The 16,183-nt window shown below is 42.1% G+C and overlaps 1 protein-coding gene across 2 annotated transcripts in view; it reads left to right on the top strand.

The window, feature by feature from the left end:
* Positions 1-13,519, top strand: part of ATL2 (atlastin GTPase 2) — a 50,202-nt gene extending 36,683 nt beyond the window's left edge. The window contains exons 10-15 of one of the 2 annotated variants that reach the window (XM_084623419.1): positions 770-826; positions 2,182-2,253; positions 8,459-8,890; positions 12,694-12,708; positions 12,807-12,917; positions 13,311-13,519. In XM_084623419.1, coding sequence (XP_084479545.1) covers positions 770-826; positions 2,182-2,253; positions 8,459-8,890; positions 12,694-12,708; positions 12,807-12,914 — 684 coding nt within the window. In that variant the 3' untranslated portion in view covers positions 12,915-12,917; positions 13,311-13,519. The remainder of the gene's footprint in view (positions 1-769; positions 827-2,181; positions 2,254-8,458; positions 8,891-12,693; positions 12,709-12,806; positions 12,918-13,310) is intronic. The other variant, XM_084623418.1, reaches the window with a different exon arrangement.
* The last annotated feature ends 2,664 nt before the right edge of the window (positions 13,520-16,183 follow it).

Genomic DNA, 16,183 nt, shown 5'->3' with positions numbered 1-16,183 from the left:
ACCCTCTTCTGTGCGGCAGGCCTCAGCCCTGGTGATGCACAGACGCACCTGAACAGGGGGGTGCGGTGTCTCTGAACAGAGATGTATTTTTAATAAAATAAAACTCCAAGATTCATCCCTAACTCACTTTGTGCGTGTGTGTGTGTGTGTGTGTGTAAATTGTAAACGTGTCAGTGAGAAGAACCTTCAAATGAAGCAAGTAGAACAGGGGTTCTCAAACTGGGGGTTGGGACCCCTTAAGGGGTCACAAGGTTATTACATGGGGGGGCTCGCGAGCTGTCAGCCTCCACCCCAAACCCCACTTTGCCTCCAGCATTTATAATGGTGTTAAATATGTTAAAAAGTGTTTTAAATTTATAAGGGGGGTCGTGCACAGAGGCTTGCTATGTGAAAGGGGTCACCAGTACAAAAGTTTGAGAACCACTGAAGTAGAAAGTGGTTTTAATACCATGATAGACATATAGCTCTAATCTTGGTAAAAGCACATATTAATTGCCATGTGTCACTACAGTATTGCTTTGATTCACTCAATATGGAGATTAGTAGGGACAGCATTTATTATAAGGGGTTTGGAATGTAAAGGGATTAAAGTGTTGGGAAACGTGTAAATGTCAGTTGTAGATTATTTTACTCTTACATGTAGAGATTTGCTTAATTGAATATTTAGGATTAACATGCAGGACTGATTTGGACCCTGGCTTTCTTCCCATCATAAATGCTCAGGTAAAAAAAAATCAATAAAACAAAATTTAATTGTTTTGTTTTTCAGGCTTACATTAAAATCTATCAGGGAGAGGCGCTACCTCATCCTAAATCAATGCTCCAGGTATTTCCTTATCCTTTGAACATAAGCGAAGTGAAGAAATAAAAATTAAATTCTGTGCTATCATTAAGGATTGTATTTCTTCAAGAGACTGAAGGTTGTGAATGAAGTGTTAGCACCCAGGGAGCTGTGCTTCTTCAAGAAGGGCCAAGGCAGTTACCCACTTTGGGGACTTGTGTGGGCTCAGAACCACCTGAAGTGGTAGCCACTGGGGTTCTGCTGTACATTAGCGTATACACTCCTTCGAAACCTTGCCATGTTGTCTACATTTTGACTCAGTTTCCGGTATTATTTTTATTAGCTTAGTATCTAGTGCTAATAGATAGGTGCACTTAGTTAGTTACATGTCTGCACCATTACATGGTGTCAGGCCACTTTTCACTCTGTGGGTCTGTGTCAGATAAGGTAACTGTACCAATATTCCCCTCCATGGCTGATCCAGAGAGGAAAATCAGATTTAGATTGAGCTTTGTGCCGTCCAGTCATGCCTTGCTCAAGTGTGCAATGCTTACGTTGTTTAGGGTTTAGGACTTGCAACAAGGGAGGTGCTCACTTTATGCTGGCTTTACCTCTTGGGTCTTGAGGGCTGAAAGCCCCTCTAGTGAAAGAAGCCAGAGGAGTTATTTGGTTTAGAATCTGAAATTGTTCTGGGTACCCTCCCCTTCAAGGAACCATCTCCTCCTTGGACTTGTGTAAGGGTTCAGAAAGCCACTTCCAGTGCTCCCTCAGATCCAAAGACAAGGGATAGGCTCCAGTGGATCACCACTTCCCTTCCTCCTGTGACTTTCAGGGGGAGGATGGGACCACATTCTCTCCTGTAACATTATTTAGACTGGTTGGCTCTGACATGGACACATGCATGACCCCAAAAGACACTGCTTACTATAAATTCTGAGCCCGCAACTGCAGGCCTGTGACCTGACCAGAGGTAATACACTCAGGGGAGGGGGGAAACTGCCTTTTATATAGCGATGGAATTTTTTCCTGACCGCTTTCTAACATTAATTTGGATATCCTTTTCCATTTGGTAACCATCAAAATAGTCTCTTCCATACCTATCTCATGATGGAAAGATCATGTACAGGTATATGGATGTATCATACGTAGCTTTTCTAGAGTGCCAGGGCTGAAATCTTTGCTTCTAGTGAGCTATTTTAATCTATTTTACAGCAGATCCTTTCTGTTCACAAGGAAGGTTTTCTTCAGGTCTGAAGTTAATGGGTAAACATTCAAAATTAAATGGTACAAAACTGGTTAAAGGTGTTGGTGCTTCATAATGTATAACTAATGTTACTGGCAAGTCAGATACGACCATGTGCAGTGCTTGATCAATATCTGTATGCTTTCATTTTCTGAAGGCAACAGCTGAAGCCAACAATCTTGCTGCAGTAGCAGGAGCAAAAGACACCTACAACAAAGGCATGGAGCAGGTATGTTGATTACGAAATTAAGGCAGTGGTACGTGTAGTAAGGCCTCTGTTGTAGAGTTATGCGTAATGTGGTGTTAAACAGTTACACGGTTAACATATTAATGGACAAATTGGCTGAGCATCAGGACTCCCTTGTGTGAAGATCACACATGCTGCAAAAGTTACAAGATCACTCGTGAAGGAGGGAGAAGGAAATTGATGGTGAGGTGGGGGGGTGGGATTGAGATGTATTCTCTACATGCTAAATGACTTGAGAATTCTGTTAACAGCTGCTGATTAAAAAGATACGAAGCAGCTAGTAGAATGAACAGATACATCTGGTAGTAGTATCACCGTACAGTGTTCATACTAAAAAATATAAAAAAAATTGTTTGGGTTTTGGAGATATTACACTACTTTGATTTCTGATGATTTTCTGTAAGGCTATAGAGCAACATAAATGTGCCGTAAAATGTGAAGATTAAAAGGTACTTAAATATTCAGTATTTGCAAAATCCAAAACATTTCTTCCAAATAGCTACATGTAGCTAACAATTTCATTCACCATATGCTACTTCAAGCTCCATTGTGAAGGTACTCTTTTATAGTGAACACACTACCAAGGCCCACTGCAATCTTCAGACCACAAAGTTGGGCAACAGTTTAAAGCCACTTATCACAGAACCATTGACACCATGTGGGAAATTCTGAAATACAATTGTACATCTATGTTATAGATATCAGAAGGTCTTTCACTTACTGTGAAGCATGTGCCCATGAAAACAGCATCAACTTAAGAGTTCATCTGCTCCTGTAGCTACTGTAAATTAGTGCCATGGCCACCTCTGGATTACTGTGTGCAGTACTGGCCACTACACCACAAAAAGGATATTGCATAAGGACATAAGAACGGCCATACTGGGTCAGACCAGTGGTCCATCTAGCCCAGTATCCTGTCTTCTGAGAGTGGCCAATACCAGGTGCGCCAGAGGGAATGATCCATCCCATTGCCCATTCCCAGCTTCTGGCAAACAGAGGCTAGGGACACCATCCCTGTTCACGTTGGCTAATAGCCATTGATGGACCTATCCTCCACGAATTTATCTAGTTTGTTATAGTCTTGGCCTTCACAACATCCTCTGGCAAGGAGTTCCACAGGTTGACTGTGCGTTGTGTGAAGAAATACTTCCTTTTGTGTGCTTTAAATCTGCTGCCTATTAATTTCATTTGTTGACCCCTAGTTCTAGTGTTATATGAGAGAGTAAATAACACGTCCTTATTTACTTCACATCAGTCACGATTTTATAGACCTCTATCATATCCCCCCCCTTAATCATCTCTTTTCCAAGATGAAACGCCCCATACTTAATCTCTCCTCATACGGAAGCTGTACCATACCCCTAATAGTTTTTGTTGCTCTTTTCTGAACCTTTTCCAATTCCAATATATCTTTTTTTGAGCTGCGTCGACCACATCTGCACACAGTATCCAAGGTATGGGCATACCATGGATTTATATAGAGGCAATATGATATTTCTTTCTTATTATCTATCCCTTTCTTAATGATTCCCAACATTGCAGATGATGAGAGCTTGGAGATGGTTGACAAGAAGGGCATGGAAAAACTGTCCTATGAGAGAAGAGATTGGAATTATTTGCCTTAGAAAGGAGACTAAAGGGGAATGAGTCTATTAAAATAATGAATGGTACCCAGAAGGTAGATCAGGAATTTTTGTTCTCCCTGACTCACGACCCCAGAACAAGGGGATGCCATCGAATCAAACTAAAAGGTGGTAAATACAAAACTGATGAAAGGAAATCCTTTTTCACACAATTTGTAAATGGACTGTAGAGCTCACAGCCACAGAAAGTCAGAGGCGAAGAACTTAACGTGATTCAAAAAGATTGGGTACGTGTGGTTATCAAGATTATCACTGATGATAATTCTAGATGATAAAATCTTTGGAAGGGATACTAAACCTCATGCTTCAGGGTTTAAGCCTGTCTTTTCTGTATTAGAGATCAGGATGATGCCTAATGTGGGCAGATTACCCCACATCTACCCATTGCAGGGTTCTTATACCTTCCTCTGAAGTATCTCGTGCTGGAGCCTGTCAGAGACAGGATACTGGACTAGGCAGACTCCAGGCCTGATCCAGTCAGGCAATACCTATGTAATAAAACGGAGTAGGAGTATTCCCATTTTGTGAAGACCTTTGAGGTTTTCAGATGAATTGTTATAAAAGAGCTGAATTATTTCTCACCTGAAGTCATGACTGGCCATGGAGATGATTGAAATATTGGAGAATTTAGACTTCAGGTAAGGAATAAACAGGAACAGATGTTTTCTTACAGATCCTGTTTCCATAGGAACTTCCCAAGTGTTATATTTTATGTACAAAATAAGTGTGGCTAAACAAAACAAGTCTTTATAAACATCTTTTGGATAACTTTGAACATTTTTTATACCAAGTCTTGGTGTGACAGATGGGTCTGAAACTTTTGACACTAAGAACAGAGAAGAAATAATTGTTTTGGTCTTTATCTTAATTAACACTAGTTTTAATTAAGTCTTTATTATCAGTGCTACCATAGTGCCTAGGAGCCCAAGTCATGGACCAGAACCCCACTGTGCTGGGTGCTGTATAAATACTGAAGACGGTCCCTGTCCCAAAGAGTTTACAATCTAAGTATGACAAGGAAGAACAGGTGGATACAGACAAGGAAGCACAAGGAAACAATGAGGCCATATTGGTCATCTTGATGAGCAATGGTCTCACTACAGTTAGGCTGCTGGCGAGCGCATGAGGGGCAGCATGGGAAGAAGCATGAAGGGACTTGTTTGAGAATGTAACTTGTGGTTGATGGATGCTGACATCACGGGCCAATCAAAGGTGGGAGTCAGTACGTTGATAATGAATGAGAGAGCTCATTAACGGCCTTGACAGTAAACACAAGCGACTTTTATGTTTGAGGTGATAGAGAAGGGTGAGTCAGTGAAGGATGCAAAGAGGGGAGAGATGGTCAAAACAACAGGCTAGAAAACTATCTTTGCAGCAGCATTTTGACTGGAGGTAAATGGAGCTAGGTTACATTTGTCAAGCCAGAAAGAAGGATGTTGTAGTAATTGAGATGATTTGAGACTGGACAAGAGTTCTAGCTCTGTGGATGGATAAGAAAGGCCCTAGCTTAGAGATGTTATGCAGAAAGAATCTTCATGACTTAACCATAGCCTGGATGTGAGGACCTAGAGTGGTCTGGTGATGCCCAGGTTATGGGCCTGAGTGACTGAAAGGATGATGGTGCTGTCCACAGTGTTTGAGAAGGTGAGGGAGGAGGCAAGGAGTTCTGTTTTAGCTGTGACTAGCTTGTGCTGACAGCTAGACAGCCACAAGATATTAGAAATAGACCAAAATTTTAGTATGGACAGAAGACGACTGTTCTGGAATAGAGAGAGAGATCTGAGAGTCAACAGCAGACTTGAATTTGTATTTGTGGATGAGATTACCCAGAGAGAAGGTGTAGAGGGAGAAGAGAAGGGGACCAAGGCCGGAGCCCTCTGGAATCACCCCAGAGAGCCAGATGGGGGGATGAGGAGGATCCTCTGAAGGTCACACTGAAGGAGCAATTAAAGAGGTAGGAGAAGAACCAGGAGAGGATAGTTACAGAAGCCAAAGGAGGACAAGACTTCAAGAAGAGAGTGGTTGGTGGTGTTGAAGGCAGCTGATGGGTCAAGGAGGATGAGGATAGAGTACTGGTTCTGAGCTTTGGTGTGGAAAAGTTCATCTTGCTCTTTGGCAAGAGCAGTTTCGGTGGAGTGTAAGGGGCAGATGCCGGATTGGAGAGGGTCAGGATGAGATTAGAGGAGTTCTTCTACAGACCGATCTTTAGCAGGAGCCATGTAAAGAAAGAAGACTAGGATAAACAATCCAGAATGATAGTTTGATTTATGCCTCCCTTGAAGGGGGCAGGATGGATGGGCAGGTGCATGTTGCTGGTATAAACTCTTGTCCTTAATCTCCCCTTGAGAGCATTAAGTCTCTCCCAGATCACCTTTTTACCTCAAGAAAACTGGATGGGACTCCTTAGAGCAGCATTGACTAGCTCCATCATCTGCCAGAAAGGGTCCCTGGGGCACAAGGTACTTGTCCTCTCTCCCGTATCCCTGGTTCCCATTACCCAGGTGCAAGAGAGCAGGAGTGAAACCCATCTTTCCTGCATGGTCCTTCAGAATATGGCACCAGACATGTCGACTTGCTGAAGACCATGGCTTCAAATTCAGAATTGTAAAGGCAGGGTGCTGTGATTAGCAGCCCAGCTGTTCAGTAAAGCTGCTCATAGCAAACTCACTGAATAGGAAACTGAGCATGCCCAAGTACCTCCTCAGGCAGAGGGAGGCCTTTATCATTCAAATCACCTGCTTGCCCTTAGTGAGTCTCTGATGCACTCATGAAAAGGTAATGTTATGGGATGGGCAGCTGGCGTATTCCTTGCGGTCTGTCTTCACACACTGCTGAATTTACCAAGAGCCAAGGAATTGACAGCATTTGTTTTTGTGAACTCAGAATATGGCCCAGTGTGTTTGATTCTGGGTAGACCTGTTAAATCTGCTGTGTTTGAAATCATCCCAACTTTGAAAGAGCTGTTCTTATGGATGTGTGTTTCTGGGCTGGACACTTTTCAGAATACTGCAAAGCTGAAGTTCTGAGCAGATTTAAGAACGCTTCCCCAGCCTCTGGTTCTTGTTTGTTGCATCATAACTGGTTCGGTCATCTTTTGCTCAACTGACTAGTGAGAGGCACTCCATGCTGTGGGTCCCATTTTCTGGTTTCACTTAAATGATTTTATAGCATTTCCTCTGTTCCTTTAAAAGCTCTTTTGGAAAGGACCCATGGCAGCAATGGACACTTGCCCCCTTCAAGAGGGGGCTGGGGCTGCAACACAAGCAGAGAGATGGACACAGCTAGGGCTTTGACCAAGCTCATGAGACACTGGTTGTACAGTCCTAGTGGCTTACATTAGCTAAACCCAGTAGCCTCCTAGTCTGGCTGGAGGTGGTACAGTGGCTGATCCATCAAGCTAGCTACCTTTCCACATCTGATCATTTAGAACCAGAGCATCTCTTTGCATCCTAGCTTAGGATTTGTTCTTGTTAACCAGGCTGCTGAGGGTGGAAATTGAGTAGTTTGAAGTCGTGCAAGCGGTGTCTTACGAGTCCTTTTAACAGACCAGAAAATCACATAACTTTAATTGGAGGTAGATTGGTGAATCCCTTTAAATTGCTCCCCCAAGCAACTTGATTACTTTCTGTAGTCCAGAAATGAAGAGACGGCACCTTCAGAGATCTGACTGATATTTCAGACTCTGAGCCATTAGAGTCCTGTGAAATCAAGTTTCTGATATGGAATATTTAAATCTACAGGATGCAGTCACAGCTGCCAGCAGGGTTTTAAAAAAATCCATTCTTCTGTAGGGAGAAAGGGAAGCTCTCCCAGGCTGGGGCCATCACGTTTTGCAGAATCTCTGGTTTTACTGGGGGAGGGAATGTTTCTAACCCTTCTGGGCCATTAGCTTTCCACCCCTAAGTGAACAGTGTCGCTTGATGCAGTGCTGTCTTCCCAAGTCTGCAGGCACAGCTACAGCCTGTGCCACTATTGATAGCTTTGCCCAGCTGCAGCCCAGTGAAAACTGGGGATAGACGAGGCCGAGATGGCATCCGTGGGTAGGTTAACCCGGCTAGGTCCAAAACAGAGGCTGAGGCGAAGGCTAGAGTTCGTTGCCCCTTTTCCACCTGTTTTAACAGCCAAGAGGTTCTGAGATTCTGTTTCACCTAAAAGGAGAGACTTGCTTCTGTGTACTTATTCTGTGAAGGTGAATGTTACAGCAGGTCCACAGTTTCCTTGCTGCCACTGAGCCCCCTGCCAAAAAACCCCCAACAAAAGATGCTGGAGAATATAAAGTCATGTTAGAGTGAACATTACCAGATGGTCGAGGCCATTTCTGATTCTTAAGCTTCAGTCTGAAGCAGGAGTGTCTTAACTGCTTACCTTGAGCTTTGGAGTGTTCTGACCGTGGTCAGCTGCAGGCAAGTGTGGTGCTCGAGCTACTGCCCTCTAAGGATCGAACATCAAGCAGGTAATGGTTTGTTGTTTCGAATGCAACGTTGGACAGCACAAGCTCTTCCTGCTGTACCCTGACCCCTCACGTCTGGTTATTCTTCTCACAGGTTTGTGGAGGAGATAAGCCTTACATTGCTCCGTCAGACCTGGAGAGACAGCACCAGGATTTTAAGGAGTCAGCTGTCAGACAGTTCTGTTCTGTGAAAAAAATGGGAGGAGAGGAGTTCTGCCGTCGCTACCAGGACCAGCTTGAGGCGGAGCTGGATGAAATCTATGCAAACTTTGTGAAGCACAATGATGGCAAAAACATCTTTTATGCTGCTCGTACCCCTGCCACTCTGTTTGCTGTTATGTTTGCCATGTACATCATCTCAGGACTGACTGGCTTCCTTGGTATGAACTCCATCGCTAGCCTGTGCAATCTCGTCATGGGGCTAGCACTGATATCCCTTTGTACTTGGGCATATGTTAAGTACTCTGGGGAATTCAGAGAAGTTGGAACAGCCATTGATCAAATCGCTGAAGCACTATGGGAACAGGTTGGTATCTATTGAACTATGAAAGTGTCCTTTCTTGGATGAACTTGCCAATTACGATTTCTGTTTAATGCTGTTAATCAAAAATTGTTCTAGAGCAGACTAAAGAATTCAAGTTCTTCTGGAAGGTAAAATGAACTCAGAAGTATAGACATTGTGTAACTTTCAAGGAGGATACCTTGGAGAAATTAGACTATAAAACCAGCCCAGGATATCATCCAGTGTCTAATTACCTGAGGTCTTTGCTGACACTAAGTTCTGAGAGTAGCACAAAAGTGGAAGGATTTTTTAAAAAAATCCTTGTTGTTTACTTTTCTCTAAAAGGTAAGTTTGAAAACCCGGTGAAGAATTCTTAGAGAGGTAAGTTGAAGTTGTTGAACGTCTTCATTTCTGATATGGTGCATGTGAGACTCCATTGATTTACTGGAGCAAGAACTGTGATGCCACAACACTGCCCAGAATCATCTCTGTATCTGTCATCCCCTTGCTGTTGGACAGCATGCATGGCACTGAAGAGAAAGCTAATTAAAGACTGCAGGGAAGAAAATTAGAGGTAATGAATACCTGCAAGGAGTCCAGCTTGCAGCAGCTTCCATAGGAGAGATGGCTGTGTTTTCTCATATTGGGAAGACAGACTGTTTTAAACATTACTACTACTATTTTGAGTAGCATAGTGGCTAGTATAGTTGCCCACGTAAAAACGTTTGCCGGAACCAGTGGTTCTCAACCTGTGGCCTAATCAGTGCACAGCTGTGGCCCATGCGACATTCTCAGGGCCATACAAGTAATATATATTTTGCGTGGATGTGGTCCATATAACTCAGAAAGCTGCATATGTGGCCCACAATGGTAAATAGTTGGAGAACCACTGGCTGGAACAATTTGCCTTTCTTTTTAAAGCTAACATATGATATGACCTTACATTAAGGTAGCAAATGGTGGTAGATGAATTTTCATTCAACTCTTAATCTGGGAACATGTAATTCTGCCTTTATAGCCTCAAGCCAATCTTGTGACTACTTTATCTGATTGGCCAACTATATGGGTCCAACTTTGAGGTTAGAACATAGGATTTTTGACTGCTTTTCAGAGACTGAATAGGGAATGCCTTTAGGAAAGGTTACTGGAGATTCTATAGTTCTAGTACCTGTAGTAGAGTGGATGTGATGCTTTGAGTAAAAATAGGCAATGACTTGTGCTGAGATCTCAGATGAGAGAGGTGATGCTAAAAAGTGACAAGCAAATAGTTGTGTGAGGTAGAAAATAAATACTTAAGGCCTTACAATGGAAACTGGTTGTTTAAAGACTGAATCTCAGTTCAGGATTACTGTATGTGAGATGGTACGGGGCAATGTGCAGGATGATCAATCTCTGTTCTTAACTATGTAGGTTACCTTTGACAGATTTTTTTTTCTTAAATTGCAGGAAGCAAAACTAGACAATAGGTTTGTAACTTGAGGAAATCAGTTAAATTCTCGTAATTTACTTTCTATGTCCTAATTCCTGAAGCTTTGAAAAAATCCATACCCTCCTGCAGTCTGATATAAATTCCGACTTCAGAATTGTTTTGTCCTAGCTTGAAGTGGCTTCCTCGAGTCTAGACTTCATCAGCTTCACATGTAAAACTAGGGTTTCTAAGCATGCGGTTGGGTCCTTACTCCAAGGAAGAGACCAGGTCATAGTAAATCAACACTTCAGTTTTGCTGGCAGAGCTATGTTGGTTCAGGGTATGTGAAGGAAAATCACACCCTTAACTGACCTAGCTGTGCTGACGAAGACTCTGGTATAGATGCAGTTATACTAGCATGAAAGCCTTTTCCTGGTGTCACTTACTTTGCTTGGGAACTCTTTTGCTGGTGAAAGCTCCATTCCTACTACGAGGGTTTGCCAGTACAGCTGTACTGACTAACCCTTTCTAGTGTAGACTCTGTGACCGAACCCATCACAGAGACCCCCTTGGGACTGTCACCTGATGGGCTGAAATTATCTCTGAGCCCGTTTTCCCTGCCAGCTTGGGACTCCAGAACCCTGCCTTGTTGAGCCAGACATGCTAGCCTGCTGCAGTACAGACCCAGGTCTGGTCCACACCCCCAAAGCTGCAGACTTTAACCAAATACTGCTCAGCAGGTCACCTATCTCCAGCACCCAGAAACCCAGTTCCCAATGGGATCCAAACCCCAAATAAATCCATTTTACTCTGTATAAAGCTTACATAGGGTAAACTCATAACTTGTCCACCCTCTATAACACTGAACATAGAATCATAGAATATCAGGGTTGGAAGGGACCTCAGGAGGTCCTCTAGTCCAACCCCCTGCTCAAAGCAGGACCAATCCCCAACTAAATCAGAGAGATGCACAGCTGTTTGCTCCCTCAGGTATTAATCACTTACTCTGGTTCATTAATAAACAAAAGTGAGTTTATGAAGTATAAAAAGTAGGATTTCAGTGGTTTCAAGTAATAACACAGAGAACAAAGTAAGTCACCAAGCAAAATAAAGCAAAACACACAAGTCTAAGCCTAATACATTAAGAAACTCTTTACAGGTAAATCTCACCCTTAGAGATGTTCCCATAAGCTTCTTTCACAGACTAGACTCCTTCCTAGTCTGGGCCCAATCCTTTCCTCAGTACATTCCTTGTTAGTTCCAGCAGGCATCTTAAGTGAAAAGCAGTGGCTTTCTCATGATTGGGACCACCTGTTTGTTCTCTCCCACCCCCCTCTTATAGCTTTGCACAAAGCAGGAATCTTTTGTGTCTCTGGATCCCCACCCCTCCTAAATGGAAAAGCACCAGGTTTAAGATGGATTCCATCATTCTCTCTGGATTGGCTTACATGAACACAGGAGGGCTTGCAAGTAAACAGAGCCATTTACAACCAATTGTCCTAGTCAATGGGAGCCATCAAGATTGTAAGCCATCATCAATGGCCCACACTTTGCATAATTACAATAGGACCTCAGAAAGAAAAGGAGTACTTGTGGCACCTTAGAGACTAACCAATTTATTTGAGCATGAGCTTTCGTGAGCTACAGCTCACTTCATCGGATGTAGCCGATGAAGTGAGCTGTAGCTCACGAAAGCTCATGCTCAAATAAATTGGTTAGTCTCTAAGGTGCCACAAGTACTCCTTTTCTTTTTGCGAATACAGACTAACACGGCTGTTACTCTGAAATAGGACCTCAGAGTTGTATCTGAAGCTAGAAATATAAAGTATAAGACTGATACATGCATACAAATCAGATGAACACACTCAGTAGATTATAAGCTTTGTAATGATACCTTACAAGGGATCTTTTGCATGAAGCATATTCCAATTACATCATATCCACACTCGTAAGCATATTTCCATAAACATACGGAGTGCAACGTCATGGACAACACCTGTCATTGCCATTGGACTATGCATTATACTGTGAGATAAGAACCAGTTCCTCTCCGATTGCTAGCCTAAGGCCTGGCTTACACTTAAAAATGAGATTGACCTATTTGTGTTGCTCAGAGCTGTAGTTAGTTCAACCTAGCCCTCAGTGTAGCCGTGGCTCCTCTGATGGAAGAATTCTTCTGTTGACCTAGCTCCTACCTCTGAGAGATGGATTAGCTACATCTGTGATGGATGGGTTCTTCCCAATGTAAGAAACGTCCACACTATAGCTCTCTAGGGGTACAGTTGCAGCAGCTGTAGTGTAGATGTGCCCATCATCATTCTGAAACTGAAGGTGGATTCCTTTGTCCCATGTCTCATGCATGTTGTTGCTACTGACCACTTCTAAATCTCTCTGCTTTTCTTTTTTCTCTTTGCTTCAGAGGAATCCCAGGAAGGTGAGAAATTAGCAGCAATTAGTCTTATTAATTAGTTGCCTTTATTTTCCTGCTGCTTGCTGCGAGTCCTTTTCCTAACCACTGAATTCATATTTTAGGTGTGTTCCAAACTCTTTGAAGTTGTTAGACGTCGAATGATTCGCCGTGTTCTTACATCAGCGCAGCGACAGCGACTCTCGTCCAACAATAACAAGAAGAAAAATTAGACAGTATTTTTACATTTCTTTCTGTATCTGAAGTGTTCACACTTACACATATAGGACAATAAGCAGGACCGTCTGGGCCGGTCTGCATAAATGCTGTAAACATACCAGATTGATGCTGCATATAGGGTATGGAACTGCACAGCCATCTTCTAGGAACTGTAAAGTGGTTTGAATTCCGTGAAATGCTGCTGTGTAGGAGGAGATCGGTTTTGTTCATGATTCACCTCATTACTATAGCAGCACAGCTTTTCACCATTTCCTTTAGTGCATCATGTTCTTGTTTATTTTTCAGATTCCAAGATCTTAATTTTTTCATTACTTGAATTCTTGTATTTTATATTTTTAAAGGGTTATTTATTTACCTCCTCTTTATTTTGCACATTTCTCATACCACAGGTATTGAAGCCCCTGAGTGATAATTTGATGGAGGATAACATGAGGCAGTCTGTAACAAACTCTATCAAAGCAGGCCTGACCGAACAGGTGTCTCATCGTGCCCGATTAAAGACAGACTGACCATTCATCTCCTCTTCAACTCTGCCCTCTCATCCTAGACATGCTGTACAATGAGAACTCAATAAAAATAAACCAAAGTTTACAATCAACTATAGAAGTAGTTTAGTGTGACTGGCTTCACTGATTGGTGCCATCAAGTGTGAAAAATAAGTTTGTCAACATTAAGCATTCTCTTTAATCTGCTTCTAAGACAGACCAGTGCCATGGAGACTGGTAAGTGCGGGGACTCTACATGCAGTTTTAGTGTGTTGTGCACGTGTCCCAGGGTGAGTGACGTTCCGCCTTTCCTGAGATGGTGCAGTCTGGCGTGCAATGGAAACGTATCCTCTCTACAAGGATATTTCAGGGAAGTAATTGTCAAATGTGTACAAGGAAATCATGTAACAGTGTGTTTAGCCCCCCAGTATCCCATTGGAACTTTTAACTTCTGGAGGATTTATAAAATCACTGTATCAAGAGTCAAATTGAAACGTCAGTGAAGCCATTATTGAGCCACTGTATAAAGAGGATCTTGCTTGACTGCTTTTTACACCAGTGTTATCCGAATGCATGTTGGTTCCTTACAAAAAATGACATTAGAACTAACTATTGTAACTAAGGAAGTGATTCCAAGTGTACATTTGTCTTGCCTTTTTGATTCACACACTTTGTCGGAGAGGCACATCAGGAAACTGAGCTGTCTTTTTCTGCAGTTTAGCCTTCGTGCGTATAATAATACACCATTGACGTTCCTGGAGGGCAATTCCATCCAAAAAAAGTTGCCTACAGCTAGGAAGCAGTGAGTGAGGGTGGTTTGTACAGCGTGTTGAGTTTTTATTTTTAAGAAGTCAGATAGGGCGTGTACATGAAATATAAATATATAAATACAATTTTGTATCAAAGTTTTGTAGTTTATGGCAAAACCTGGTTCTTCGGTAGGCTAAGTACAGTCCCTGTGATGGAATGCTTGTGGCTCATGTAAACGTGTGAATGCATCAACAGTTCGACGTTTTTGATATAGTTGTGATATTTACCTGCCTTGAGCACTGCGATCTCTCACCCCGGGAAATCAATGGGAATGTTGGTTGTGAAACTTATTGTCCTCTGTTGCATTTTAAAGTTATTTCCTGTAATTTATTTTCAGTACATGATTAAAATAAGTTGTGTATATATTAAATGAAACTCCTCTTTCTTCTTTAAGAAATGGTGTTTACATGTACTCACTCCATAAATCATGCCAGCTATTTAATCTGAAAAGATAAAACAAGAATTGCATGCTGTACTTAGCACAAATATATGCTCCAGCTTTTAATGAAGATGAACCTGAAAGTATATTGGTCCCCTTTCATGCTGGAATGTCTGTCTTTGAAAGAGAACACTTTGTCTAGCAAGTCTTGTGTTTTTTTTTTTAAAAAAACACACACAAAAGTGGTGGTGGTGTAAGATCTCATCCTAATTAATACCCCACAAAGCACACTAGGTCACTTGTTGAGTTGCATGTCAGTTTCCAAACTTCATTGATTGTATTTTTCAGAAACTTGGTTTTGTTATGGATTGTGACCTTCAGTTCCATATGTATTAAGCTGATATGAACGAAAATGTTTTCAAATATATATAAGACAACTTAAGAAGGGTAACTAAATAGCATCTTAACTATTTCAGTTTCACCTGAAAATGATCAGTTGCGCAGTGGATTGTTTTGCGTCCCTAGTTACTTACCTAGTAGCAAAAGCATGAAACTGATTGGTTAAAGCTCCTAGAATTTTTTTTCAGACAAATCAAGGAATCAAGTGAAGTCTAAAAATAACATGCACTAGGCATAAGGGAATTCTGCCATGATTGTTTCATGCAATAGGCAATAAATTCAGATAGGGAAACACCTGGAACATCAATGTAGCTTGTCTATTTTTTTTTCTGGAGTAGCAGGTGTTTTGAGTCTGGAGAAAGTCTTTGTTTAACTGAGACAAGGTATGTGAGGTAATATCTTTTATTGGACCAACTTTTGTTGGTGAAAGAGACAACCCTTCAAGCTACAAAAACTCTAAAACAGGCATGTATATTGGGTTATGTGGTTTCTTCAAAATTTAACAAGATTGGATGCAGTTTAAAGTACAGCAAATAGAACTTTTGAAGGTTTTTTGGTTGGTGTTGGACAATCTAGTAAATTACAACAAAGATAAATGAGAATTCTACAATGCCTTCACAATGGTGCCAATTTACTCCATCATAGAGTATCAGGGTTGGAAGGGACCTCAGGAGGTCATCTAGTCCAACCCCCTGCTCAAAGCAGGACCAATCCCCAATTAAATCATCCCAGCCAGGGCTTTGTCAAGCCTGACCTTAAAAACTTCTAAGGAAGGAGATTCTACCACCTCCCTAGGTAACGCATTCCAGTGTTTCACCACCCTCCTAGTGAAAATTTTTTTCCTAATATCCAACCTAAACCTCCCCCACTGCAACTTGAGACCAGTACTCCTTGTCCTGTCCTCTTCTACCACTGAGAATAGTCTAGAACCATCCTCTCTGGAACCACCTCTCAGGTAGTTGAAAGCAGCTATCAAATCCCCCCTCATTCTTCTCTTCTGCAGACTAAACAATCCCAGTTCCCTCAGCCTCTCCTCATATAACTCACGTGTTCCAGACCCCTAATAATTTTTGTTGCCCTTCGCTGGACTCTCTCCAATTTATCCACATCCTTCTTGTAGTGTGGGGCCCAAAACTGGACACAGTACTCCAGATGAGGCCTCACCAAAGTTGAATAGAGGGGGATGATC

Source organism: Lepidochelys olivacea (genome assembly GCF_965140295.1).
Source record: "Lepidochelys olivacea isolate rLepOli2 genome assembly, chromosome: 3".
In the NCBI taxonomy this organism is placed as follows: domain Eukaryota; kingdom Metazoa; phylum Chordata; order Testudines; family Cheloniidae; genus Lepidochelys; species Lepidochelys olivacea.
This window is presented reverse-complemented; position numbering and strand designations above follow the sequence as displayed.